The 25,288-nt window shown below is 46.8% G+C and overlaps 1 protein-coding gene across 2 annotated transcripts in view; it reads right to left on the bottom strand.

The window, feature by feature from the left end:
* Positions 1 to 1,106: 1,106 nt before the first annotated feature.
* The window catches only part of LOC140467487 (putative helicase MOV-10), a 90,219-nt gene continuing 66,037 nt past the window's right edge, over positions 1,107 to 25,288 (bottom strand). The window contains exons 15-22 of one of the 2 annotated variants that reach the window (XM_072563900.1): positions 19,567 to 19,675; positions 14,237 to 14,354; positions 12,191 to 12,382; positions 10,395 to 10,469; positions 8,753 to 8,878; positions 6,959 to 7,047; positions 5,910 to 6,028; positions 1,107 to 2,131 (exon numbers count right to left, since the gene is read on the bottom strand). In XM_072563900.1, the coding sequence (XP_072420001.1) occupies positions 2,067 to 2,131; positions 5,910 to 6,028; positions 6,959 to 7,047; positions 8,753 to 8,878; positions 10,395 to 10,469; positions 12,191 to 12,382; positions 14,237 to 14,354; positions 19,567 to 19,675 (893 nt within the window). In that variant the 3' untranslated portion in view covers positions 1,107 to 2,066. The remainder of the gene's footprint in view (positions 2,132 to 5,909; positions 6,029 to 6,958; positions 7,048 to 8,752; positions 8,879 to 10,394; positions 10,470 to 12,190; positions 12,383 to 14,236; positions 14,355 to 19,566; positions 19,676 to 25,288) is intronic. The other variant, XM_072563901.1, reaches the window with a different exon arrangement.

The following is a 25,288-nucleotide window of genomic DNA, read 5'->3' as shown; positions in this document are numbered from 1 at the left end:
GTGACCTCTACCATCTAGAAGGACAAAGGTAGCAGATACACCCCTCCAAAACATACGCCATCCTGACTTGGAAACATCTTGCCATTCTTTCATTCTCACTGGGTTATAGTCCTGGAACTCCCTTTTTAACAACACTGCAGCAGTTCAAGGCAAAAGATCTCCATAAGGGTGGACAATAGACATGGCCTAAACAGTGACATCCACATTCTGTGAATTATTTTTTTCAAAAACCACAAGATTATGAGGAAAGGCAAAGGCAGAGACAGAAGTTCAGGAAGTGAATTACAACAAGAAACACATTAGCTTTGGAAGTGCTAGTTAACTGTACAAATACAAAGTGATGTCCAGTGTGTCATCTGCCCCAGTTTAGAAGGTGACATTGTACATCACATCAGTTGCTTTGTAACTTAAAGTTGATCTGGCTACTCCTACCTCAGTGGGAGTACAATCCAAATTGATGGAAAGCAAACTTCCCAATGAACCATCTAAGTTTACATGAGAGACCACAGTATAAATTGGAAGAAAAACTGCAAGTTTGTTTAGTGTCCCAACCAGCTTTCCTCCCTTCATTACCAGACAATTAACCAGGTAAGGAGCAGGGAATCAATTCACCATATTTGCCAACACTCAAATCTGCTCTTTATATATGCATATTAGAGAGAGTGTGAGAGATCTCCAGATATTGCATCTTTTTTTCCAAACAGTATGCTGCAGACAAAACTAACTAAATATTCATCTAGAAACCACCAAATGATGAGGACTGCACCAGTTCAGTCACATCAATTTTACAATCAGGTAGCTGAGTGTTCGAGACCAAACAAGGAACACATTCAACATCTGGAATTAACCCTCTTATTACTTTGCCCCCACCACCCCCACACCTTGTTTGAGAAGCTGGCTGTACAGGAGAAAGCAGCTGATGAAATAAACCAGACACACAAACAGGGTCACTCTGACATCGGGCAGTTTCCAATCAGCCATTCATTCAGAGACTCTGGTTTTTTCCATTTCAGATGTATGATGGGCAGACACCCAATGTCTCCGAACATTAGCAAAGTCAAATCTCTGCCCACAAGTTTGAAGTAGGAAGCAGAGCAAGGAGTCAGTCAGTCATTGGAGGTGCAGTACAGGAACCTGTGCATCCCGCCAAATGCATGCAGATTTACAGACGGTTTCTGACAACAAAGGAAATTGTATTGCTAACTATGAAGATCAGTAGTAATGAGCATAATAAAGGCAGCTGCTTTATTAAGAAGGAGCAAGTGCTAAGCCACTCATTACTATTGTTTAAGTTGAGCAACAAGTAGCAGTTAAAGAGACAATAGGTGTGGTAAACATCACAGTTTAAAGATTATTACATCAATTTATCTACAAATGCTCGGATGCCAGCAAGACTAAGGATGGAGCATGGGTTCAAATCAAGTAACAGACTGGCCTCTTCTTCATAATTGTAGGAGCCATGGCCCACTCAGTACCTACTCAAAGTGGAGTGGCTATTTGGACATGGCTAGCTGGGGAGGATGAGCACATTCTACCTTCTGCAGTCCATAATGTGCCAAAGTGGCACTAGGCAAGTTGATCAGGAACTGCAGATGACTGCAAAATCGCAAAAGGTTAGTTACAGTAATACCTGCCTGCTGAGAATCCCCCAGTGCAATGCAGGTCAGATGGGGAACCTGGAACTTTGTAACCAGCGTCACCCAGCTACAGGTGCCCAGACTGTCTGGATTTATAGGAGACTTCACCATCCTGATACAGGGGCAGCTTGAAGGTTGACTTTCTACACCCGTATCCTGCACAGCAGAACCTCAACACACTGGAAAGCACAGAATTCAGAAATGCAGCTTTCACCATAACACCATCTGCCCCAATTGTAGAAAAGTTAAAAATTCACAATTTTGAAATCAAACAATTTATAGAAAGCACTTGATCAATTTAAGAGAACTCAATTTTCTTTACAAATATATATTAATATAAACATTTGACTAAAGCAGCTCTTCCAGTCAAACTTTAGACATTCTGAGCTGCAATGTTATTGTTGTCTTCATGTTTAAAGTTCAGACCCATCAAACTTCACTCCTCCATTCAGGCTCGAGTTGCTGCTGGATAATGCTGACAGCATCAGGATCTGCTGAACAATTCAGAACAAACAAATCAGGCTGTCTGACGATATCTCTCCCATCTCCCTCCATTATGTTGACAAAGTCAGAGCAACAATCTTCAAGACAGATACAGAAGATGTCACGTGCCCAATCAGCACCTTGTCCCAGTCTAACTATATACCAGGCCCCGCACCTTGTCCCAGTCCAGCTATATACCGCGCCCAATCAGCACCTTGTCCCAGTCTAACTATATACCAGGCCCCGCACCTTGTCCCAGTCCAGCTATATACCGCGCCCAATCAGCACCTTGTCCCAGTCTAACTATATACCAGGCCCCGCACCTTGTCCCAGTCCAGCTATATACCGCGCCCAATCAGCACCTTGTCCCAGTCTAACTATATACCGCCCCCACACCTTGTCCCAGTCTAACTATATACCGCCCCCACACCTTGTCCCAGTCTAACTATATACCCGCGCCTGAACCTTGTCCCAGTCTAACTGTACCAGGCCCCGCACCTTGTCCCAGTCTAACTATGTACTGCGCCCGCACTTTGTCCCAGTCTAACTATACCGCGCCCCACACCTTATCCCAGTCTAACTATATACCATGCCCCACACCTTATCCCAGTCTAACTATATACCACGCCCCACACCTTGTCCCAGTCTAACTATATACCCGCGCCTGCACCTTGTCCCAGTCTAACTATGTACTGCGCCCGCACTTTGTCCCAGTCTAACTATACCACGCCCCACACCTTGTCCCAGTCTAACTATATACCGCCCCCACACCTTGTCCCAGTCTAACTATATACCGCCCCCACACCTTGTCCCAGTCTAACTATATACCGCCCCCACACCTTGTCCCAGTCTAACTATATACCACGCCTCACACCTTGTCCCAGTCTAACTATATACCGCCCCCACACCTTATCCCAGTCTAACTATATATCGCGCCACACCTTGTCCCAGTCTAACTATATACCGCCCCACACCTTGTCCCAGTCTAACTATATACCGCCCCACACCTTGTCCCAGTCTAACTATATACCACCCCCACACCTTGTCCCAGTCTAACTATATACCGCCCCCACACCTTGTCCCAGTCTAACTATATACCGCCCCCACACCTTGTCCCAGTCTAACTATATACCGCCCCCACACCTTATCCCAGTCTAACTATATATCGCGCCACACCTTGTCCCAGTCTAACTATATACCGCCCCACACCTTGTCCCAGTCTAACTATATACCACGCCCCACACCTTGTCCCAGTCTAACTATATACCGCCCCACACCTTGTCCCAGTCTAACTATATATCGCGCCACACCTTGTCCCAGTCTAACTATATACCGCCCCACACCTTGTCCCAGTCTAACTATATACCACGCCCCACACCTTGTCCCAGTCTAACTATATACCGCGCCCACACCTTGTCCCAGTCTCCAACTATATACCGCACCACACACCTCGTCCCAGTCTATGTACCGTGCCACACACCTTGTCCCAGTCTATGTACTGCACCCACACCTCGTCCCAGTCTATATACTGCACCACACACCTTGTCCCAGTCTATGTACTGCACCCACACCTCGTCCCAGTCTATGTACCGTGCCACACACCTTGTCCCAGTCTAACTATACCAGACCTGTACCTTGTCCCAGTATAGCTATACCGGGCCCCGCACCTTGTCCCAGTCAAACTACACCCGACCTGCACCTTGTAAATGTAAAGCAACTCTTTGACTCTCTTTCTACTCCCGCTCCCCCCAACTTCCTTCAAATATCAAATACTATTTTAATATGATAACTGACCTCCATTCAAGAGCTCGCAACTGTTTAATCTCATTTTCCCCTCCTCCCCCACCCTAATTTCACTCTGGGCATGTACTCATGTGCTCTGAGTATTGTTAATTAACCTGTTGAGTGATATTGTTATAATGTACCTCTGCAGCAGGTGAGGGTAGGTTTGAAACCTGACCTCCGCGCTGGACTTCAACTTGTGACGTAGTGGAGGAGAAGGAGAGGATGAGAGAGAGAGAGAGAGAGAGAGACAGAGAGAGAGAGAGAGAGAGAGAGACAGACAGAGAGAGAGACAGAGACAGAGAGAGAGAGACAGAGAGAGACACAGAGAGAGGGAGGGAGAGAGAGAGAGAGAAAGAGAAAGAGGGAGAAAAAAGAGAAGGAGAAAAAAAAGAGGGAGAAAAAAAGAGAAAAAAGAGGGGGAGGAAAAAAGAGGGAGAAAAAGAGAGGGGAAAAAAGAGAAAAAGGAAAAAGAGAAATAAAGAGAGAGAGGGAGAAAAAAAGAAAAAAGAGAAAAAAAAAGAAAAAGGAGAGAGGGAGGAAAAAAAGTGGGGGAGGAAAAAAAGAGGGGGAGGAAAAAAAAGAGGGAGAAAAAGAGAGGGAAAAAAGAGAGAAAAAGAAAAAGAAAAAAGAGAAATAAAGAGAAAAAGAGAGGGAGAAAAAAAGAAAAAAAAGAAAAAAGAGAAATAAAGAGAAAGAGAGAGGGAGAAAAAAAGAGGGGGAGGAAAAAAAGAGGGGGAGGAAAAAAGAGGGAGGAAAAGAGAGGGAAAAAAGAGAGAAAAAGAAAAAGAAAAAAGAGAAATAAAGAGAAAAAAGAGAGGGAGAAAAAAAAGAAAAAAAGAGAAATAAAGAGAAAGAGAGAGGGAGGAAAAAAGAGGGGGAGGAAAAAAAAGAGAGGGAGGAAAAAAGAGGGAAAAAAGAGAGAAAAAGAAAAAAGAGATAAAGAGAAAAAAAAAGAAAAGAGAAAAAAAAAGAAAGAAAAAGAGAAAGAGGGAGAAAAAAAGAGAGAGAGGGAGAAAAAAGAGAAAGAGGGAGAAAAAAAAAAGAGAGAGGGAGAAAAAAGAGAGAGAGAAAAAAGAGAGATAGAAAAAAAGAGATAGAAAAAAAAAAGAAAAAAGAGAGAGATAAAGAGAAATAAGAGAAAGAAAAAGAGAGAGAGAGAGATATCAGACAGCAGTTGAGATTAAACTTATGGAATTAGAGTCAGGAATGTCTATTAATTGAAACACAGACAAACAGGAGGAGTAGGCCACTCAGCCCATTAAGCTTTCTAGAGCATCCAATATGATAATGGTCTTGGCCACTTCAGCACTGTAATCCCACACACTTCCCAAACCCCTTCATGTCTTTAATGTTTAAAACTATAGTTATTTCTTAAAAATATATTAAAGGGACCTAGATAGTCTTCTGTGGTACAGAATTCCACATGTTCACCACCTTTTAATAAAGACATTTCTCTTCATCTCCGTGCAGACTGGCCCCCTGTATCCTGAGACCATGGCACCTCGTTCTGTAGCTTCTTGGAATCATTCTGTCCAGCCCTTGGGAATTATAGACATCTGAAGAAGAGTTCCCCTCTCATTCTTCTAAGCTCCAGGAGACACAGATCTCATCTCAATGCAACAGCAAAATCCCCAAACAAATCAAATAAAAACCCCTTGCAAATAAGCTATTCTCAAGCAGTACATTTTGTGCGATTTAATTTAATTTAATATTCTACGGCAAATTTCCAATAGCTCAGTTGGCTGAATGGCTGGTTTGCCACATGGATCGATACTAATAGATGAGTCCAATTCCTGCACTGGCTGAGGTTACTGTAAAAAACTCTGTCGTCGGAGGTGTGGTGACCCTCAGGTTAAATCAGCATCAGTCACTGGTCTCTTTAGTGAGACAGCAGCTCCATTGCCCTTTTGGACTCTGGCACCTTTACTTCTTCCTGCCTTTACAAATATGAAGGGGAGGAAAGCCCAGACACACTCCTTATATTCATAACATTTCTGAACATACCTGCAGGGTCAGGGTCCAGGCTGAGCTTTCCAAGACTTTCAACAAGGTCGCTCTCAATCTCATCGTTTGCATAATTGTAGCCAGTGTAACTCTGATTATTGACACAGTAGCTCAGGAAGCTGCAGATAAAACACTGAAATCAGTGAGGTGGACATTTATAAAATCAGCAAGACTGGTGTAAAGGCTCCCTTTCCTCTTAGATGGTGACTCTCCCTACAAAGGCACACAGGGCCTTCCCCAATGCAGTAAGCCCTTGCTGCCTCACACCCTCTAATGCAAGTCCCTCACACAGCCCCATTTTTCATCACCCTGCCATCAGAGACTGTGCTTTCAGCTGTCCTCCCCCCACAACCCCCCCATGTCCTCTCTCGCACCCCCCCCCAGCAATGTCCTCTGGCTTCCACCTTCCCCACTAATGTTCCACATCCCCAAAGTGAGCCCCATCTGGACAGGGCTGGAATTATCCCGTGACCTAATGCAAACTTGATCAAACAGCCAATTTTCCAAAGTCCAAAACTTTTTTTAAAAGAATGTTATGTGCTCAAAATGTAGATTAGATTAGGTCAGATTCTCTAGAGTGTGGAAACAGGCCCTTCAGCCCGACAAGTTCACACCGCCCCTCTGAAGCGAAACCCACCCAGACCCATTCCCCTACCCTATATTTACCCCTGACTAATGCACCTAACACTATGGGCAATTTAGCACGGCCAATTCACCTGACCTGCGCATCTTTGGACTGTGGGAGGAAACCAAAGCACCCGGAGGAAACCCATGCAGACATGGGGAAAACGTGCAAACTCCACACAGACAGGCAGGAATCAAACCCAGGACCCTGGCGCTGTGAGGCAGAACTGCTAACCACTGAGCCACCATGCCGCCCCCACTGAGCCACGGTTAAAAGAAACGGCTTCCTACAAATTTTCTCCTGCTTGGGTTTGTAGCTTCGTCCAGGTGGTAATGCACAAACCCAGCTCCGATAGAGACCCCGAAAATTAGGATTGGTGCAAAATTCATAGTACTCAGCATGAGACAGGAGAGCTTTCACCTACCTGTTCCAGTTTGGGTCTTTGCTGAGGATTTTGGGGTTCCCCACCACTATCAGCAGGGCCTTGGCTCTGGTCAGTGCAACATTACAACGCTATTGAGGAGAGGAGATAGGAAGATTACTCAAGATTTATTCACAAACGTCTTCATTCCGTGCACACAGCCCGAGACTATCCAGATTGGCAACAGAATTCAATTGGTAGCCCATTAAGAAACACATTACCACTTGCCATGACGAACTCTGACCTCTCGAGTCCCTAGTCCAGACAGACACTGCCCGTGCAATACAGAGGGAGTGCAGCACAGTCACAGATACAGGCAGTCCCTGGGTTTGCAAGGAGGTTCCACCACAATCCGTTCACAAGTCAATTTGTACACAAGTCAAAATACAACACAGGACAAGATAAAACAGACATACAAATTTCCTTGTAGTTGTGTATGTCAGATCTTCAAACTTAATATTAATATACCCATGTATGGGATTGCATTTGTAAGTATGAGCAGTCGCACAGGGGCTCCCCAATTTAGTGTTTTTGGCTGAAACATATAAACAGAAGGGCTAGGAGCAAGCATAGGCCATTCAGCCCCTCAAGCCTGCTGCACGATTAAATGCAATCATAGTAGACCTTCTTATCTCCATCTTCCTGCCCACTCTCCATAACCTTTTAACTCATTACTAATTTAAAAAGTCTGTCCTCAAATTTATTCAGTGTCTTGGCATCCTCCGCACTCTTGACAGTGTGAATTTGACAGATTCATGACCCTTTGAGAGAGGAAATTGCTCCTCATCTCGGTTTTAAAGCTGCCACCAACTTATCCTAAAACTTGGACCCTGAAAGGAGACATCCTGTTTGCTCGCTCAGGCAGAGAGAATTGCTCCCACAGCGATTATTCTTAAACGGAGAGCTGGAGAGTTCCCTCCAGTGCCCTGGAGTTATTAGTTATCTTTCAACTGGTATCACAAACACAGATGGTGTGGTCAAACAGTCACAGGGCTGTACACCATGGAAACAGACCCTTCAGTCCAACTTATCCATGTCAACCAGATATCTTAAATCAATCAAGTCTCATTTGCCAGCACTTGGCCCATATCCCTCTGAACCCTTCCTCATCATATACCCATCCAGATACCTTTTAAATGCTGTAATTGTACCAGCCTCCACCACTTCCTCTGGACAAAAGTGAGGACTGCAGATGCTGGAAGCCAGAGTTTAGATCAGAGTGGTGCTGGAAAAGCACAGGTCAGGCAGCATCCGGAATTCCTGATGAAGGGCATTTGCCCGAAGCGTCGATTTTCCTGCTCCTCGGATGCTGCCTGACCTGCTGTGCTTTTCCAGCACCACTCTGATCTAAACTCCACCACTTATTCTGGCAGCTCATTCCATACACGCACCACCCTCTGCGTGAAAAAGTTGCCCCTTAGCTCCTTTGTATAATTTTCCCCTCTCACCCTGAATCCATGCCCTCTAGTCTGGATTCCCCCACCCCAGAGAAAAGACATTGTCCACTTATCCTATCATGACCCTGAAGATTTTATAAACCTCTACAAGATCACCCCTCAGCCTCTGACACTCCAGGGAAAACAGCCTCAGCCTATTCAGCCTCTCCCTATAGCTCAAACCATCCAACCCTGGCAACATCCTTGTAATGAAAGGGTTCAGAAAAGACTGACTACATTTCCAGTTGTGGGAGCTCAGAGCATGTTTCCTACAATCGTGACTATATTTCAAATCCAATGGAGTGGCAAGGAACATCACTGGAGCGAGGTGGAGTTTGGGGATGAGTTGTAACAAAAGTACCTTTGGGTTTTTAAGGAAGCCCAGGTTGAAGTCCTCATCCATCTGTAAATAATTGGAACAGCTGCGCACTGTAGAGATGATAATCACTTTTCGTTCTTGTCCCTGGAACTCCTCGACAGACCCCACCTAAAGAAACGCAAACACTTTAGATCTGTGCCCATCACGTCCCATGCCTGGTCTCAGCACGGAGTGCTGGCTACACTGGGCAATTACAAACAAAGTCACCAAATAAATATCAAACATCAAAAGTCAAATAAAACAAAGAAGTGGAGATGCTGGTGATCTGAAACAAAGTGCTGGAGAAACTCAGCAGGTCTGACAGCATCTGTGCAGAGAGAAACAGGATTAACATTTTGAGTCTGGTCACCCTTCTTCAGGACTTCGCTAGTTTTGACAAAGAGTCATTTGATTCGAAATGTTAATTCTGCTTCCTCTCCCCAGGTGCGGTCAGACTTGTTGAGGTTTGCAGACAATTCCTGATTTTGTATAAAATCAGTCAGGCTGTTTAGAGTTTGAGAAGAGTTAAAACGCACCAATTTCAGACTAAAGTCAAAACCTTCAATTAGTTGATTTAAGTGTGACTCAGAGAGTAAAGTGATTCTGGCTAACAATTGGGAAAGGCCATTACTAAACACCAGTTCCTAAAAGGAAAGATGCTGATTCATTTGCCTTTTGTTATTAAAGTCCATCTGATGCAGCAGGAAAAGCCATCAACACAGTCGCTACGTTTGGTACAGTTTTGCTTTGCATAGCTTGGCCACATTTTCAAACTCTACATTTAAGGCTCTCATGTGAATCAACCAACTCATTTCTGCAAACGACAACATGAATGAGCACTAAGCATCATGGGTTAAGCTCACTTCTCCACAATGTGAATAACTGTGGTGTCGTTGCCAGAACCATCTCCTTGGAGTCGTGAGGATGTGGGGTCAAACCCTACTGCAGGGGCATGAGCACATTCTCAAAAGGACACTCACCGTCCTGCATTGTCAGATGGACTGTCTCTGTACAAGATGCTAAATGGAGGCACCTCCTGCTATTTCAACAAACAAACAGGGGAGTGTTCTCCCTTGACCAGTTATCCCTCAATCAACATCAACGTGGAAATTAAACCAAAAAAAAAATACACAGAACTTGCTGGAAATACTCAGGAAGTCTGGCAGCATCTGTGGACAGAGAAACGATTAACTTTGCAAGTAGGATTCTTTTCAGAAGTCAATTCTGAATGTTCATTGCTTACCTCTACAGATACTGCCTGAATAGCTGAGTATTTCACATTGATTTTTGTCTCATTTCCAGCATTTGACTTTTAGTTTCCTGTTTCTGGGAGCTGGCTGTGTGCAAATTGGCTGTTGTAATGTCAGGGAAACGAACACTGGCTGCCTTTCAAAACTACTGATGGAGAGCCATGTATCTGGGCCACCCAGAGGTTGTAGGTAGATGAACTGGCCCTGAAATTCATCATAGGAGGAAGAAGCCCACGCAGAAAGAAAGGACAGCTTTATTCAGGGACTGCTTGTTGCTGAATAAAATGATTAATATTTAGGAAATGCCAAATCCACAAGGTTCAGGTTGGAAAGAAAGAGGTAACAGTGCCGGGATAAAATACAACATTACTAGTCACCTAAGCATTGCCACACACCTTCAACTCTCTGATGTCATTCATAGCCTTCAGCTCCACATCCAGTCGGTAAATTGCTTCCCGGATTTTCTCAACCTGCCAAGAGAAAGTCTGATTAAACAGCATAGCACTGTCTCGAATGTCTCCACAGCTAAGCATCACAGAAAGAGATCATCCAACATCAAGTCTGTTCTATGTTCACAGGTAGGATGTAGGAACAGGCCATTCAACCCCTCAAGCCTGTTCTGCCATTCAATTAGGTCATAGATCAGCCATGACCTAACTCCATCTAACTGCCTTTGGCCCATATCCTTCAATACATTTGTTTCACAGAACTGTATCCCAGATTTAAAAATGAACACATGACCAAGCAGAGTTCCAAATCTCTGCCACACCTTTTGAGTAGAAGTGCTTCCTACCATCTCTCCTGAACGGTCTGGCCCTAAATCTCAGACTCTGACCCCTCATTCCAGAGTCAGCAACCAGTGGGAATAGTCTCTTTAACCAACTTGCCATTTCCTGCTAAGTATTCTGGAGGAGTTTAACCAAACCACCCCCTTAACCTTCTTAATTCAATAGGTCTAATTGGCATAACCCCTCCTCTCCCACGATTTAGCCCACAATCTGGATGTCAGGTGTTCTCTGTATCTTCATTCCATTTCCCTCCAGCAGTTCTGCTAAAACACTCAGCCTACACACATTTATCACATGAGTCCCCTGCAATGAATGATTAGATTGAGGTGTTGATGGCCTCATTATATGATCACTGGCCTACTAATCCAGAAATCAAGGTAACATCCTGGGGACCTGGGTTCGAATCCCACCTGGACACATTGTCAATTATTGGAGAAACCCATCTGGGTCACTAATGTCCCTTAGGGAAGGAAACTGAAATCCTTGCCTGGTCTGGACTACACGTGACTCCACACCCACAGCAAAAGTGGCTGACTGTTAACAGCCCTTTGGGCAATTAGGGGCGGGTAATAAATGTTGGCCTAGCCAGCAATACTCTCATCCTGTGAATGAAGAATAAAAAACAATCCTGGCTAGGTCCACAGCTGCACAACTCGTTTCAACACCCCTTTGAAAAACAGGAATGATATGCCAGACCCCCCTCTCTCTATTACTTGGTGTGTTTCTGTGCCTGTCCCCATCGATGCCTACACCTCTCCTCCCCAGTGATATGTCATCAGTCCTTCCTGACTACACCCACCCATCAGTGACTGCCTTTAGCTGTCCAGGCTCCACACTGTGGGTAACGTTCCCTTTGCCCCATTACCTCCCTAAAACCCACCTCTGTTACCAACCATCACACTCCCTCTCCATTGTGCTGTGCAAGTCTGCTGATGCATAAACCAGAAGAAAAGATGGGGAGACTTCTCTTTTGAAAAAACACACCGAGTGATCAGTGTCAGAAAAGGGAGCAGCAAAAACAGATTCAACAGGAATTTTCAATGGGAATTTGAGAAATGGTTCAAACCAGTGTAAGAGGTCATAGGGGTCTGAGTGAAGAACAGACAGCAGTGAGACTAACACACACATATATGAGGAGTTGGAAAAATGTTTGAGGCGAGGTACTTGCCAGGCAAGTGGAGAAAGGGGACACTTCAGAGGTTCAAGGTAAATTTGAATCAAGTGCATGAGATGGTTCTTGACGTGAACACAGCAAACCCATAGAGGATTGTACACTCTCACAGGTGTGGCAGAAATAAATTGGAATTTGGGAATGGGTGGAGGGGGGCATGATGTCTTTTGATTGCTCTCAAGTAGCTATTCATTAATTCCACCTCCACTGCCCCAAGGTAGAAATTCCAAACCTGTTTCCTGTAAGGCGTAATCACCCCAATTTCTTTGGGTGAAATCTTAGCGAAACCCTTCTTTCCCTGATTGGTCAGCAGCTTCTTCAGATAGATCAAGACTTGCTGGATCTCTTCAGAATTGAAGAAGGATGGGCTCTTTTCCTCCCTCTCATCTTTTCCTAGAACTCCATGGAAGATTATTGGAAAATCCTAGAATTCAAAAATATATTCAATGTCAGGATTGCACTGAAACCAGTAGGATGGCCTCTGATCAAGGTCAGTCAGTCTTCCCCAGAGGGATCAGCACTCACATACTGTAATCACACATCCCCTTCCCAAAACCACCCATTCCTCCAGCAAGTTTTCTCTTCTCTCCTGAACTTATTCATGGCACGTGGGCATTGGTGGCTGGTCTGTCCCTAATTGTCCCCCTTGAGAAGGTAGGGGTGAGCTGCCTTCTTGAACCACTACAGTCCATGTGCTGTAGGTAGAGCCACAATTGAATTGAATTGAATTGTCACGTGTACCGAGGCAGAGTGAAAAACTTTGTCTTGCGGGCAATACAGGCAGGTCACGGAGTTAAGTAGCATCGATAAGTAAATAATAGGTAAGCAGCGGCAAAAACATTTTTAAAAAATGGATTCTATAGATGGGAGGTTGGCCTTTGTGATTGTCCGGGTCGAGTTGACCACTCTCTGTAACCGTCTCCAATTTTGAATGGTACAGTTGCCATCCCAGATAGTGACTCACCCAGACAGAATGCTCTCAATGGTGCACCTATAAAAGTTGCCAAGGATATTTGCCATCGTGCCAAATTTCCTCAGCTGCCTGAGGAAGAGGAGACGTTGTTGGGCCTTTGTAACCAGTGCGTCCACATGAAGGGTCCAAGAAAGCTTGTTGTGGATGACCAAGATGCCCTTAGGGAGGGAATTCCAGGATTTTAACCCGCGACAGTAAAGGTACGGCTATCTATTTCCAAGGCAGGAAGATGAGGTGGCTTGGAGGGAACTTGCAAAGGGTGGTGTTCCCATGTATCTGCTGCCCTTTTCTTTCTAGATGGAAGTGGTCATGGGTTTAGAAGGTACTTTCTAAGGATTGTTGGTGAATTTCTGCAATGCATCTTGTAGATAGTACATACTGCTGCTACTGAGCAGTGGTGAAGGGAGGGGATGTTTGTGGATGTGGTGCCAATCAAGTGGGCTGCTTTGCCCTGGATGGTGTCAAGCTTCTTGAGTGTTGTTGGAGCTGCCCCCATCCAGGCAAGTGGGGAGCATTCCATCACACTCCTGAGTTGTACCTTGTAGATGGTGGACAGGTTGTGGGGAGTCAGGGAGATGAGTTACTCACTACAGTATTCAGTTAGCCTCTGACTTGCTCTTGTTGCCACAGTATTTATAGGCTAAGACAGTTGAGTTTCTTGTCAATGAAGACCCTCAGGATGTTGATAGTGGGGGATTCAGTGAGTGTAACACCATTGAATGTCAAGGGGCAGTGGTTGGATTCTCTCCTTTTGGTGATGGCCATTGCCTGGCATGTGTGGGGTGGCCGAATGTTACTGGCCACTGGTCAGCCCAAGCCTGGAAAATTGTCCAGATTTTGCAATTCCAAAGTTTGTAGTTTGCAGGGCTAAAGGAATACAGAGGTCAAGGACTATCAATGTTTTCTTGTTCTGTAAAAGCAAAAGTCCAGTTCAAGACTTCTGAAACAAGATGGTATATTAAATGTAACTTTGTGATATTGGGCAGTTCAGACAGGAGGAGAGTATCATACAGACAGGAGACAAAGAGAGCTCCGCAAAAGTTATAATGAGCACACCCTCAAAACTACAGCAACAATTTTCCTTCAGTAGTCTCTCTCTGCTTCTACTACGCAGACAAAAAGCAGAATTAAAATATTGATTGCATCGAGTTGGGTTAACTCTGCAGAGCTGGAGGTTGGAGTCTCACTCTGGGGGTGGGGGTGGGGGTGGGGGTGGTGGGGAGGTGAGAGAATTTGCGGAATACAGAGAGTCACCCTGGGTGTATAAATCAAACATCAAGATAAAGCTCCCACTGTCAAACATACCTTCTTTGGTAGCTCTTGCCATTGGCAGTAAGAGTGACTGATTAACGTATCGGCATGTGCTTTCAGCTCATTATCGTAGAACAATTCGTTGGGAATTCTCAGGATACTTGGATGCGATCTGACAAAACATAGGAACGTTAGATAACTTCAAAAGAGTCTAACTTATGGACAATCGGAATTTCCCTTTTAATTACAGGATACTTCAGCAGAGAAATAGGACATTCAGCCCAAAAGACCCAGAGTTTCATATGCAGCTTTACACCCTTCTTCATCCTGACAGGGCAACACATTCTTGCTGGATTAGTGGTGCTGGAAGAGCACAGCAGTTCAGGCAGCATCCAACGAGCAGCGAAATAGACGTTTCGGGCAAAAGCCCTTCATCAGGAATAAAGGCAGTGAGCCTGAAGCATGGAGAGATAAGCTAGAGGAGGGTGGGGGTGGGGAGAGAGTAGCATAGAGTACAATGGGTGAGGAAATGACCTGGGAGTTGCAGTGGGAGAGGGACTCCCTGAGATTCTTGTAGAGAGAGGAGGAAAACTTCTTCAAGGCAGGCATCCACAGCACCACTAATCCAGTTTTTGGTTTTCAGCATCTGCAGTCATTGTTTTTACCTCGTTGATTTTAACCCTACTGCGAATCCTCTTGCAAGGATGCCTGCCTTGAAGAAGTTTTCCTCCTCTCTCTACAAGAATCTCAGGGAGTCCCTCTCCCACTGCAACTCCCAGGTCATTTCCTCTGCTCTGAAGCCTCCCCCACTCACCCATTGTACTCTATGCTACTTTCTCCCCACCCCCACCCTCCTCTAGCTTATCTCTCCACGCTTCAGGCTCACTGCCTTTATTCCTGATGAAGGGCTTTTGCCCGAAATGTCGATTTCGCTGCTCGTTGGATGCTGCCTGAACTGCTGTGCTCTTCCAGCACCACTAATCCAGTATTTGGTTTTCAGCATCTGCAGTCATTGTTTTTAACACATTCTTGCTTCCTTCCCAGCAGCACCTTGTGTGTTTGACAACACTCAGACACAAATTAAAAAGGAGTCAGCCATTCTCTCCCCCGATTATGCTCTGCCGTGTTATGACATCACAGCTGATCTGATTGTAATCTTAACTCCATATTCCCATCAACCACCAATAACTCATTACTGATTGGAACCTCCTTAGAGCAGATGATCTGGATGGAGCGGATTTTGTCAGGTGTGTCCAGGAACAATTCCTGACTCAATATGTTGATATGCTGACGAGGTGGGAGGCCATATTGGATTTGGTGCTAGGCAACGAGCCAGGCCAGGTGTCGGATCTCTCAGTAGGAGAGTACTTCAGTGACAGTGACCAGAGCTGCCTCATTGTACCATAGCCATAGAGGGGAATAGGGGCAGACAGTATGGGAAGGTATTTAATTGGGGGTGGGGAAATTATACAGCTATTAAACTGGAGGAGCTGTGGAGTATACACTGGGAACAAGTGTCCTATGGGAAATGGACAACAGAAATATGGAGGCTGTTTAAAGAGCATTTGAGAGTGTTGAATAACTTTGCCCCAGGCCAGGAATGGGAAGGTGAAGGAGTCTTGGATGACAAGAGTTGAGGAGCTTCCCGTCAAAAGGAAGAAGGAAGCTTACTCAAGCCTGAGGAAGCAAGGATCTGTCACAGCTTTAGAGGATTACAGGGTAGCTAGGAAAGGGGTAGGAGAGGGCATGAAAAACCGTCAGCAGGAAGAATTAGGGAAAACCCAAAGGCATTCTACACATACATGATGAATAAGAGAATGATCAGAGAGAAGGTAGGGCCGATCAGGGATAGGGGAGGGAACTTGTGCCTGGAGTCTGAAGAGGTAGGAAAGGCCCTAAATGTGCGTTTTTCTCCAGTATTCACTAGAGAGAGGGACCTTGTTGAGAGTGAGAACATCTTGGACCAAGTTAAAAGACTTGAACAGATTGATTTTAAGAAACTGGATGTGCTGGAAATTCTGGGAAGCATCAAGATAGAGAAGTCCCCAGGGCCGGAGCAGATATATCCGAGGTTACTGCAGGAAGCGAGGAATGAGATTGCTGCACCTCTGGAGATGATCTTTGTATTCTCACTCTCCACGAGAGTAGTAGTGGCTGATCAGAGGGAGGCAAGTGTTGTTCCTCTGTTCAAGAAAGGGAATAGGGAAATCCCTGGGATTGACAGACCAAATCAGTCTTACGTCTGTGGTAAGCAAGGAACTGGAAAGGATTCTGAGAGATAGGATTTATGACTATATGTAAAAACATCGCTTGATTAAAGATGGTCAGTGTGGCTTTGTCAGGGGCAGGTCATGCCTCACAAGCCTTATTGTGTTTGAGGATGTGACGAGACAAGTTGACGAAGTTGATGTGGTATTTATGGATTTCAGTCAGGCATTTAATAAGGTTCCCCATGGTAGGCTCATTCAGAAAGTTAGGAGGTATGGGATACAGGGAAATTTGGCTGGCCAAAAGAAGACAGCGAGTGATACTGGATGGAAAGTATTCCACCTGGAGGTCAGTGACCAGTGGTGTCCTATAGGGATCTGTCCTTGGGCCTCTGCTCTTTGTAGCTTTTCTAAATGACTTGGATGAAGAAGTGGAAGGGTGGCTTAGTAAGCTTGCCGATGAACAAAGGTCGGTGGTGTTTTAGATGGTGTCGAGGGCTGTTGCAGGCTACAACAAGACATTGACAGGATGCAGAGCTGGGTTGAGAAATGGCAGATGGAGTTCAACCTGGATAAATGCAAAGCGATTCATTTTGGAAGGTTGAATTTGAATGCTGAATACAGGGGTTAAAAACAGGATTCTTGGCAGGGTAGAGAAACAGCGGGACCATGGGGTCTATGTACATAGATCCCTCCAAGTTGCCACCCAAGTTGATAGGGTTGTTAAAAAGGCATATGGTGTTTTGGCTTTCATTAAGAGGGGGATTGAGTTTAAGAGCAGTGAGGTTTTGCTGCAGTTCTATAAAACCCTGGTTAGACCCACACTTGGAATATTGTGTCCAGTTCTGGTCGCCTCATTATAGGACGCATGTAGATGCCTTAGATAGGGTGCAGAGGAGATTTACCAGGATGCTGCCTGGACTGGAGGACTTGTCTTATGAAGCGAGGTTGAGTGAGCTATGGACTTTTCACACTGGAGAGAAGGAGGAAGAGAGGTGACTTGATTGAGGTGTACAAGGTAATGAGAGGCAGAGGGACAGTAGATAGCCAGAGACTTTTCCCCACAGCAGAAATGGCTGTCACAAGGGGTCATAATTGTACGATAATTGGAGGAAGGTTTGGGGGAGATGTTAAAGGTAGGTTCTTTACACAGAGTAGTGGGTGTGTGGAATGCACTGCCAGCGGTGGGACTAGAGTCATTAGGGACATGTAAGCAACTGCTGGACAAGCACATGGACGGCAGTAAATTGAGGGGTGTCTGGGTTAGGTTGGTCTCAGGTCAAGATAAATGCTCGGCACAACACCGTGGACCGAAGGGCCTGTACTGTTCTAAGTTTAATCTGTGACTCCCTCATTAATATAGAATCTGTCCATCTCTGCCCGAAAAAGATCAGTAGCCATGACATGGAGGTGACAGTGTTGGACTTGGGTGGACAAAGCCAGAAATCACACAACACCAGGTTATACCCAACAGGTTTATTTAAAATCACAAGCTTTTGGAGCACTAGACTTCACCTGACGAAGGAGCAACACGCTACAAGCTCATATAACATGGTATTGTTAGGGATTAGATGACCAAATTCTGAAGTTGCATCAATATCTAGCTTCCCAAATATACCACTGCTACTCACTGACAGCCATCTTTGAATGTTATATATCACCAACATGAATAACTCCTGGATATAATTCCCTTGTCAAACCAAGAGGAAAACTTTATGTAAGCAGATATTTCTTGCCTCTTAGGAGAGCCAGAAGATTACATTGTCAATCCTCAAGTGCCAAACCGGACACTTAGGGCTTTGGAGTGCCACCCCATCTCAGTCTCCTCACCCTAAATCGCAGGGGGAGTAACTCTCTCCATATGGAGCGAGTTCCCAATCTCGAGACTGTAAGAGACCATGGATATCTCCGAAAGAGGAAGGTCGTCAGTCAGTGGTCAACAGTGGGTCCCAAGGGCTCAGTGCTTACTCCACAGACTCTCCCACTGTGTGACTAGACTGTGCCAGAAACCTGCCCCAGCAGAGTTCAGCATCTGCCAACGGACTATTTGAGGGGCCTGATCAGGCGATGTCACAGTTCTACATCTACAACGCTGTGGGCACTGGAGCCTCATCTCACCTCATCTCCTCCCACTGGGGCAGCCTAAACCAGACCCTACCCTCCACCTCACAGGACCCTCAATGGACAGGGTGGTTTCATCCTTCATCCACCTTCACTCTCCAATAACAGTGGAACTGGGGAAACAGAAAGGTCTGTTGTCCCACTTGGAAACTGCATCACCTTGTAGTATTTTTAAAAAGTGGATTTCTTTTGTTACAATTCAATATTCACCAATTTGCTCAATATAATTGAATAGTGGAAGTACAGTATTTAACTTCAGAAAGGAACCAGCAACCACTCCTTCCTTCAAAAGATTATGAAAGTCCAAAAGACCAATCACTTCCCAAGGATCTTAAAACCATTTCTACCTCAGTAAAGGAACTTTGCCCTCATTGAGTCACACAATGGTTCACTTGAACATTGAACCTATCACATTTCCACTAACCTCAGAATCTCAGGGCAAGAGGAGGAGGGGAACAAGCGAGATTGTGCACGAGTGAGTGGGGTCCTACCTAAAGCCTTTAGCCAATTTCACAAAGAGAACAGGGACCCGGTGAGGGAATGGGATGCTCCCAGTACCACTGGAGTTATATCTCCAAAAACGCACAGCATCACCTGACTGGGAGGCAACTCACCTCAGCTGGTAGAGGGGGCCCACAGGGATAGGGAAAAGGAGTTGGATTGGAGATTGTGAAAGGCTGGATCGATGAGGACTCACACACACACACTGTCCAGGAACAGCCTACAGGAGAACTCACTGATCAGGATCCAGCTCGACACTGACACTAACCAACCGGTCAGAGCACCAGGAGCTGCAAATCAAACCCAAAACGGACGGAGAGACAGACATCAAATAAAAGCAAAATGCTGTGGATGCTGAAAATTGGAAATAAAAACAGTAATAGCTGGAGAAACTCAGCAGGACTGGCAGCAACAGTGGAGAGAAAGCAGAGTTAATGCTTTAGAGAGAGGAGTATTCCTCAGAACGAGGAAAAATGATGATCAGAGTTGATGGGCCTAGGAGAGAAAGTATAATCTGATCAGAGACATTGGCCTCACGAGAGGCTGTGAACTCACCTGTAATTACGCAGAAGTTTTGTTACAAAATGTTTATCATAGCAGCCAGTGTTTGGGTTCTTCTGGTAAAGGGTGTTCCCACTCATTAACCGTTCCAGGAAAGACAGGTCTGAAAAACAAAACAGTACGTTACTGTAGACCCATTACCCGGATAAACAGGTCCACCTTCATAGGCTGGAAAACTAATTTACAAGATCTTTCCCCCATATCTGGAACTCCTATTTTGGAATTCTCACCCACGTCCGTATCTTCACCTCTCCTCCCAGATTTTAATCTCTCCATCAGCAGCTGTCAGACTCTAAACTTTGGGATTCACTGCCTGAACAGAAACCTCTCCCCAGGATCCACATCTCTCCTCGGAGGTAAATTTCAGCTTTGTTCAGTCACCTGTTCGCCTGTCTCCTTCCCCTCAGAGGTAAAAACAATGACTGCAGATGCTGAAAACCAAATACTTGATTAGTGGTGCTGGAAGAGCACAGCAGTTCAGGCAAGGATCCAACGAGCAGCGAAATCGACGTTTCGGGCAAAATCCCTTCATCAGGAATAAAGGCAGTGAGCCTGAAGCGTGGAGAGATAAGCTAGAGGAGGGTGGGGGTGGGGAGAGAGTAGCATAGACTACAATGGGTGAGTGGGGGAGGGGATGAAGGTGATAGGTCAAGGAGGAGAGGGTGGAGTGGATAGGTGGAAAAGAAGATAGGCAGGTCGGACAAGTCCAGGAGACAGTTACTGAGCTGGAAGTTTGAAACTAGGATGAGGTGGGGGAAGGGGAAATGAGGAAGCTGTTAAAGTCCACATTGATGCCCTGGGGTTGAAGTGTTCCGAGGCGGAAGATGAGGCGTTCTTCCTCCAGGCGTCTGGTGGTGAGGGAGCGGCGGTGAAGGAGGCCCAGGACCTCCATGTCCTCGGCAGAGTGGGAGGGGGAGTTGAAATGTTGGGCCACAGGGCGGTTTGGTTGATTGGTGCGGGTGTCTCGGAGATGTTCCCTAAAGTGCTCTGCTAGGAGGCACCCAGTCTCCCCAATGTAGAGGAGACCACATCGGGAGCAACGGATACAATAAATGATATTGGTGGATGTGCAGGTGAAACTTTGATGGATGTGGAAGGCTCCTTTAGGGCCTTGGATAGAGGTGAGGGAGGAGGTGTGGGCGCAGGTTTTACAGTTCCTGCGGTGGCAGGGGAAGGTGCCAGAATGGGAGGGTGGGTCGTAGGGGGGTGTGGACCTGACCAGGTAGTCATGGAGGGAACAGTCTTTGCGGAAGGTGGAAAGGGGTGGGGAGGGAAATATATCCCTGGTAGTGGGGTCTTTTTGGAGGTGGCGGAAATGTCGGCGGATGATTTGGTTGATGCGAAGGTTTGTAGGGTGGAAGGTGAGCACCAGGGGCGTTCTGTCCTTGTTACGGTTGGAGGGGTGGGGTTTGAGGGCAGAGGTGCGGGATGTGGACGAGATGCGTTGGAGGGCATCTTTAACCACGTGGGAAGGGAAATTGCGGTCTCTAAAGAAGGAGGTCATCTGGTGTGTCCTATGGTGGAACTGGTCCTCCTGGGAGCAGATACGGCGGAGGTGGAGAAATTGGGAATATGGGATGGCATTTTTGCAAGCGATCGGGTGGGAAGAGGTGTAATCCAGGTAGCTATGGGAGTCAGTGGGTTTGTAAAAAATGTCAGTGTCAAGTCGGTCGTCACTAATGGAGATGGAGAGGTCCAGGAAGGGGAGCGAGGTGTCAGAGATGGTCCAGGTAAATTTAAGGTCAGGGTGGAATGTGTTGGTGAAGTTGATGAATTGCTCACCCTCCTCGCGGGAGCACGAGGTGGCGCCAATGCAGTCATCAATTTAGTGGAGGAAGAGGTGGGGAGTGGTGCCAGTGTAATTACAGAAGATCAACTGTTCTACATAGCCAACAAAGAGACAGGCATAGCTGGGGCCCATACGTGTGCCCATGGCTACGCCTTTGGTCTGGAGGAAGTGGGAGGATTCAAAGGAGAAATTGTTAAGGGTGAGGACCAGTTCGGCCAAACGAATGAGAGTGTCAGTGGAAGGGTACTGTTGGGGACGTCTGGAGAGGAAAAAACGGAGGGCTTGGAGGCCCTGGTCATGGCGAATGGAGGTGTAGAGGGATTGGATATCCATGGTGAAGATGAGGCGTTGGTGGCCGGGGAAACAGAAGTCTTGGAGGAGGTGGAGGGCGTGGGTGGTGTCTCGAACGTATGTGGGGAGTTCCTGGACTAGGGGGGATAGGACAGTGTCAAGGTAGGTAGAGATGAGTTCAGTGGGGCAGGAGCATGCTGAGACAATGGGTCGGCCAGGGTGGTCAGGTTTGTGGATCTTGGGAAGGAGGTAGAACCGGGCAATGCGGGGTAACCGCCTCAACCTGTCGTCCCCCCTCCCCCACTCCAACCTCTCACCCTCAATGCGCAGCCCTCCAATCCCTCTGCTCCAATCCCAACCTCACCATTAAGCCAGCGGATAAAGGGGGCGCAGTGGTAGTCTGGTGCACTGACCTCTACACCCCTGAAGCCAAACGCCAACTCGAGGACACCTCTTCCTACTGCTCCCTCGACCATGACCCCACCCCACATCACCTCCCAGACCACACAGAACCTCATCACCTCAGGAGATCTCCCACCCACAGCTTCCAACCTCATAGTCCGGGAACCCCGCACTGCCCTGTTCTGCCTCCTTCCCAAGATCCACATCCAAAATGCCATCCCGTATTCCCAATTTCTCCGCCTCCGCCGTATCTGCTCCCAGGAGGACCAGTTCCAACATAGAACACACCAGATGACCTCCTACTTTAGAGACCGCAATTTCCCTTCCCACGTGGTTAAAGATGCCCTCCAACGCACCTCGTCCACATCCCGCACCTCCGCCCTCAAACCCCACCCCTCCAACCGTAACAAGGACAGAACGCCCCTGGTGCTCACCTTCCACCCTACAAACCTTCGCATCAACCAAATCATCCGCCGACATTTCCGCCACCTCCAAAAAGACCCCACTACCAGGGATATATTTCCCTCCCCACCCCTTTCCGCCTTCCGCAAAGACCGTTCCCTCCGTGACTACCTGATCAGGTCCACACCCCCCTACGACCCACCCTCCCATTCTGGCACCTTCCCCTGCCACCGCAGGAACTGTAAAACCTGCGCCCACACCTCCTCCCTCACCTCTATCCAAGGCCCTAAAGGAGCCTTCCACATCCAAAGTTTCACCTGCACATCCACCAATATCATTTATTGTATCCGTTGCTCCCGATGAGGTCTCCTCTACATTGGGCAGACTGGGCGCCTCCTAGCAGAGCGCTTTAGGGAATATCTCCGAGACACCCGCACCAATCAACCAAACCGCCCCGTGGCCCAAAATTTCAACTCCCCCTCCCACTCTGCCGAGGACATGGAGGTCCTGGGCCTCCTTCACAGCCGCTCCCTCACCACCAGACGCCTGGAGGAAGAATGCCTCATCTTCCGCCTCAGAACACTTCAACCCCAGGGCATCAATGTGGACTGCAACAGCTTCCTCATTTCCCCTTCCCCCACCTCATCCTAGTTTCAAACTTCCAGCTCAGTTACTGTCTCCTGGACTTGTCCGACCTGCCTATTTCCTTTTCCACCTATCCACTCCACCCTCTCCTCCCTGACCTATCACCTTCATCTCCTCCCCCACTCACCCATTGTACTCTATGCTACTCTCTCCCCACCCCCACCCTCCTCTAGCTTATCTCTCTACGCTTCAGGCTCACTGCCTTTATTCCTGATGAAGGGCTTTTGCCCGAAACGTCGATTTCGCTGCTTGTTGGATGCTGCCTGAACTGCTGTGCTCTTCCAGCACCACTAATCCAGTGCTTCCCCTCAGAGTTTAACCCTGCCACATTTCACAATGTGAAAGGGTGCTGCCAAAATGCTAGAGAACCTATTCCAGTGACTGGCCACAAGAAGGTGCCAGTGAGCTGGGTCAATGTTCAACATCCATTACGACAGTGCAAGCAAAGATATGCATTAAATAAAAGGTCAAAGTCAAAATTGATCTCGAGCAGCTAGAGACAGCACGGAGACACTCACAATGTCCTGCTCCTCAAAACCATAAACACAAAGTATTTGCAGTTGAGAATAGTTAACTGGTTAGACCTGGAGCTAAACTGAAAAATTAAACTGCATTTATTTCAATGCAAGAGGCCTAAAGAGAAGGCAGATGAACTCAGGGCATGGTTAGGAACATGGGACTGGGAATCATAGGATTACAGAAACATGGCTCAGGGATGGGCAGGACTGGCAGCTTAAAATGTTCCAGGATACAAATGCTACAGGAAAGATAGAAAGTGAGGCAAGAGGGGAGGGGTAGTGGCATTTTTGATCAGAGATAGCATTACAGCTGTGCTGAGGGAGGATATTCCCAGAAATACATCCAGGGAAGTTATTTGGGTGGAATTGACAAACAGGAAAGGGATGATCACCTTATTGGGATTGTATTATAGCCACACACCCCCCTCCCTCACAACAGTCAGTGGGAAACTGAGAAACAAATTTGTAAGGAGATCTCAGTGATCTGTAAGAATAAGAGGGCTATTATAGTAAGGGAATTTAACTTTCCAATCATAGACAGGGACTGTCATAGTGTTAATGGTTTAGATGGACAGGAAATTGTTAAGTGTCTACAAGACAATTTTCTGGTTCAGTATGTGGATGTACCTACCAGAGAAGGTGCAAAACCTGACCTACTCTTGGGAAATAAGGCAGGGCAGGTGACTGAGGTGTCAGTGGAGGAGCACTTTGGGGCCAGCGACCATAATTCTATTAGTTTCAAAAATAGTGACGGAAGGGGGTAGACCAGATCTAAATTGGAGGAAAGCCAATTTTGATGGTATTAGGCAAGAACTAGAGGGCATAGGTTTAGGGTGAGAGGGGAAATATATAAATGAGACCTACGGGTCAACTTTTTCATGCAGAGGGTGGTATGTGTATGGAATGAGCTGCCAGAGGAAGTGGTGGAGGCTGATACAATTGCAACATTTAAGATGCATTTGGATGGGTATATGAATAGGAAGGGTTTGAAGGGCTATGGGCCGGGTGCTGGCAGGTGGGACTAGATTGGGTTGGGATATCTGGTCAGCATGGACAGGTTGGACCGAAGGGTCGGTTTCCATGCTGTACATCTCTATGACTCTAACTTTCAAAAGTTTAGATCAGAGTGGTGCTGGAAAAGCACAGCAGATCAGGCAGCATCCAAGGAGCAGGAAAATTGATGTTTCGGGCAAAAGCCCTTCATCAGGAATAGAGGCAGGAAGCCTCCAGGGTGGAGAGATAAATGGGAGGGGGTGGGGCTGGGGAGAAGGTAGCAAAGCGTACAGTAGGCGAATGGGGGTGGGGATGAAGGTGATAGGTCACAGAGGAGGGTGAAGTGGATAGTTGGGAAGGGAGATTGGCAGGTAGGACAGGTCATGGGGACAGTGCTGAGCTGGAAGGTTAGAACTGGGGTGAGGTGAGAGGAGGGGAAATGAGGAAACTGTTGAAGTCCACATTGATGCCCTGAGATTGAAGTGTTCCGAGGCGGAAGATGAGGTGTTCTTCCTCCAGGCGTCTGGTGGTGAGGGAGTGGCGACGGACGAGGCCCAGGACCTCCATGTCCTTGCTGAGTGGGAGGGGGAGTTGAAATGTTGGGCCACGGGGCGGTGTGGTTGAGTGGTGTGGGTGTCTCGGAGATGTTCCCTAAGGCGCTCTGCTAGGAGGAGTC

Source organism: Chiloscyllium punctatum, chromosome 45 (assembly GCF_047496795.1).
Source record: "Chiloscyllium punctatum isolate Juve2018m chromosome 45, sChiPun1.3, whole genome shotgun sequence".
NCBI lineage: Eukaryota > Metazoa > Chordata > Chondrichthyes > Orectolobiformes > Hemiscylliidae > Chiloscyllium > Chiloscyllium punctatum.
The sequence above is the reverse complement of the archived record's forward strand: the minus strand, read 5'-3'. Positions and strand labels throughout refer to the sequence as shown.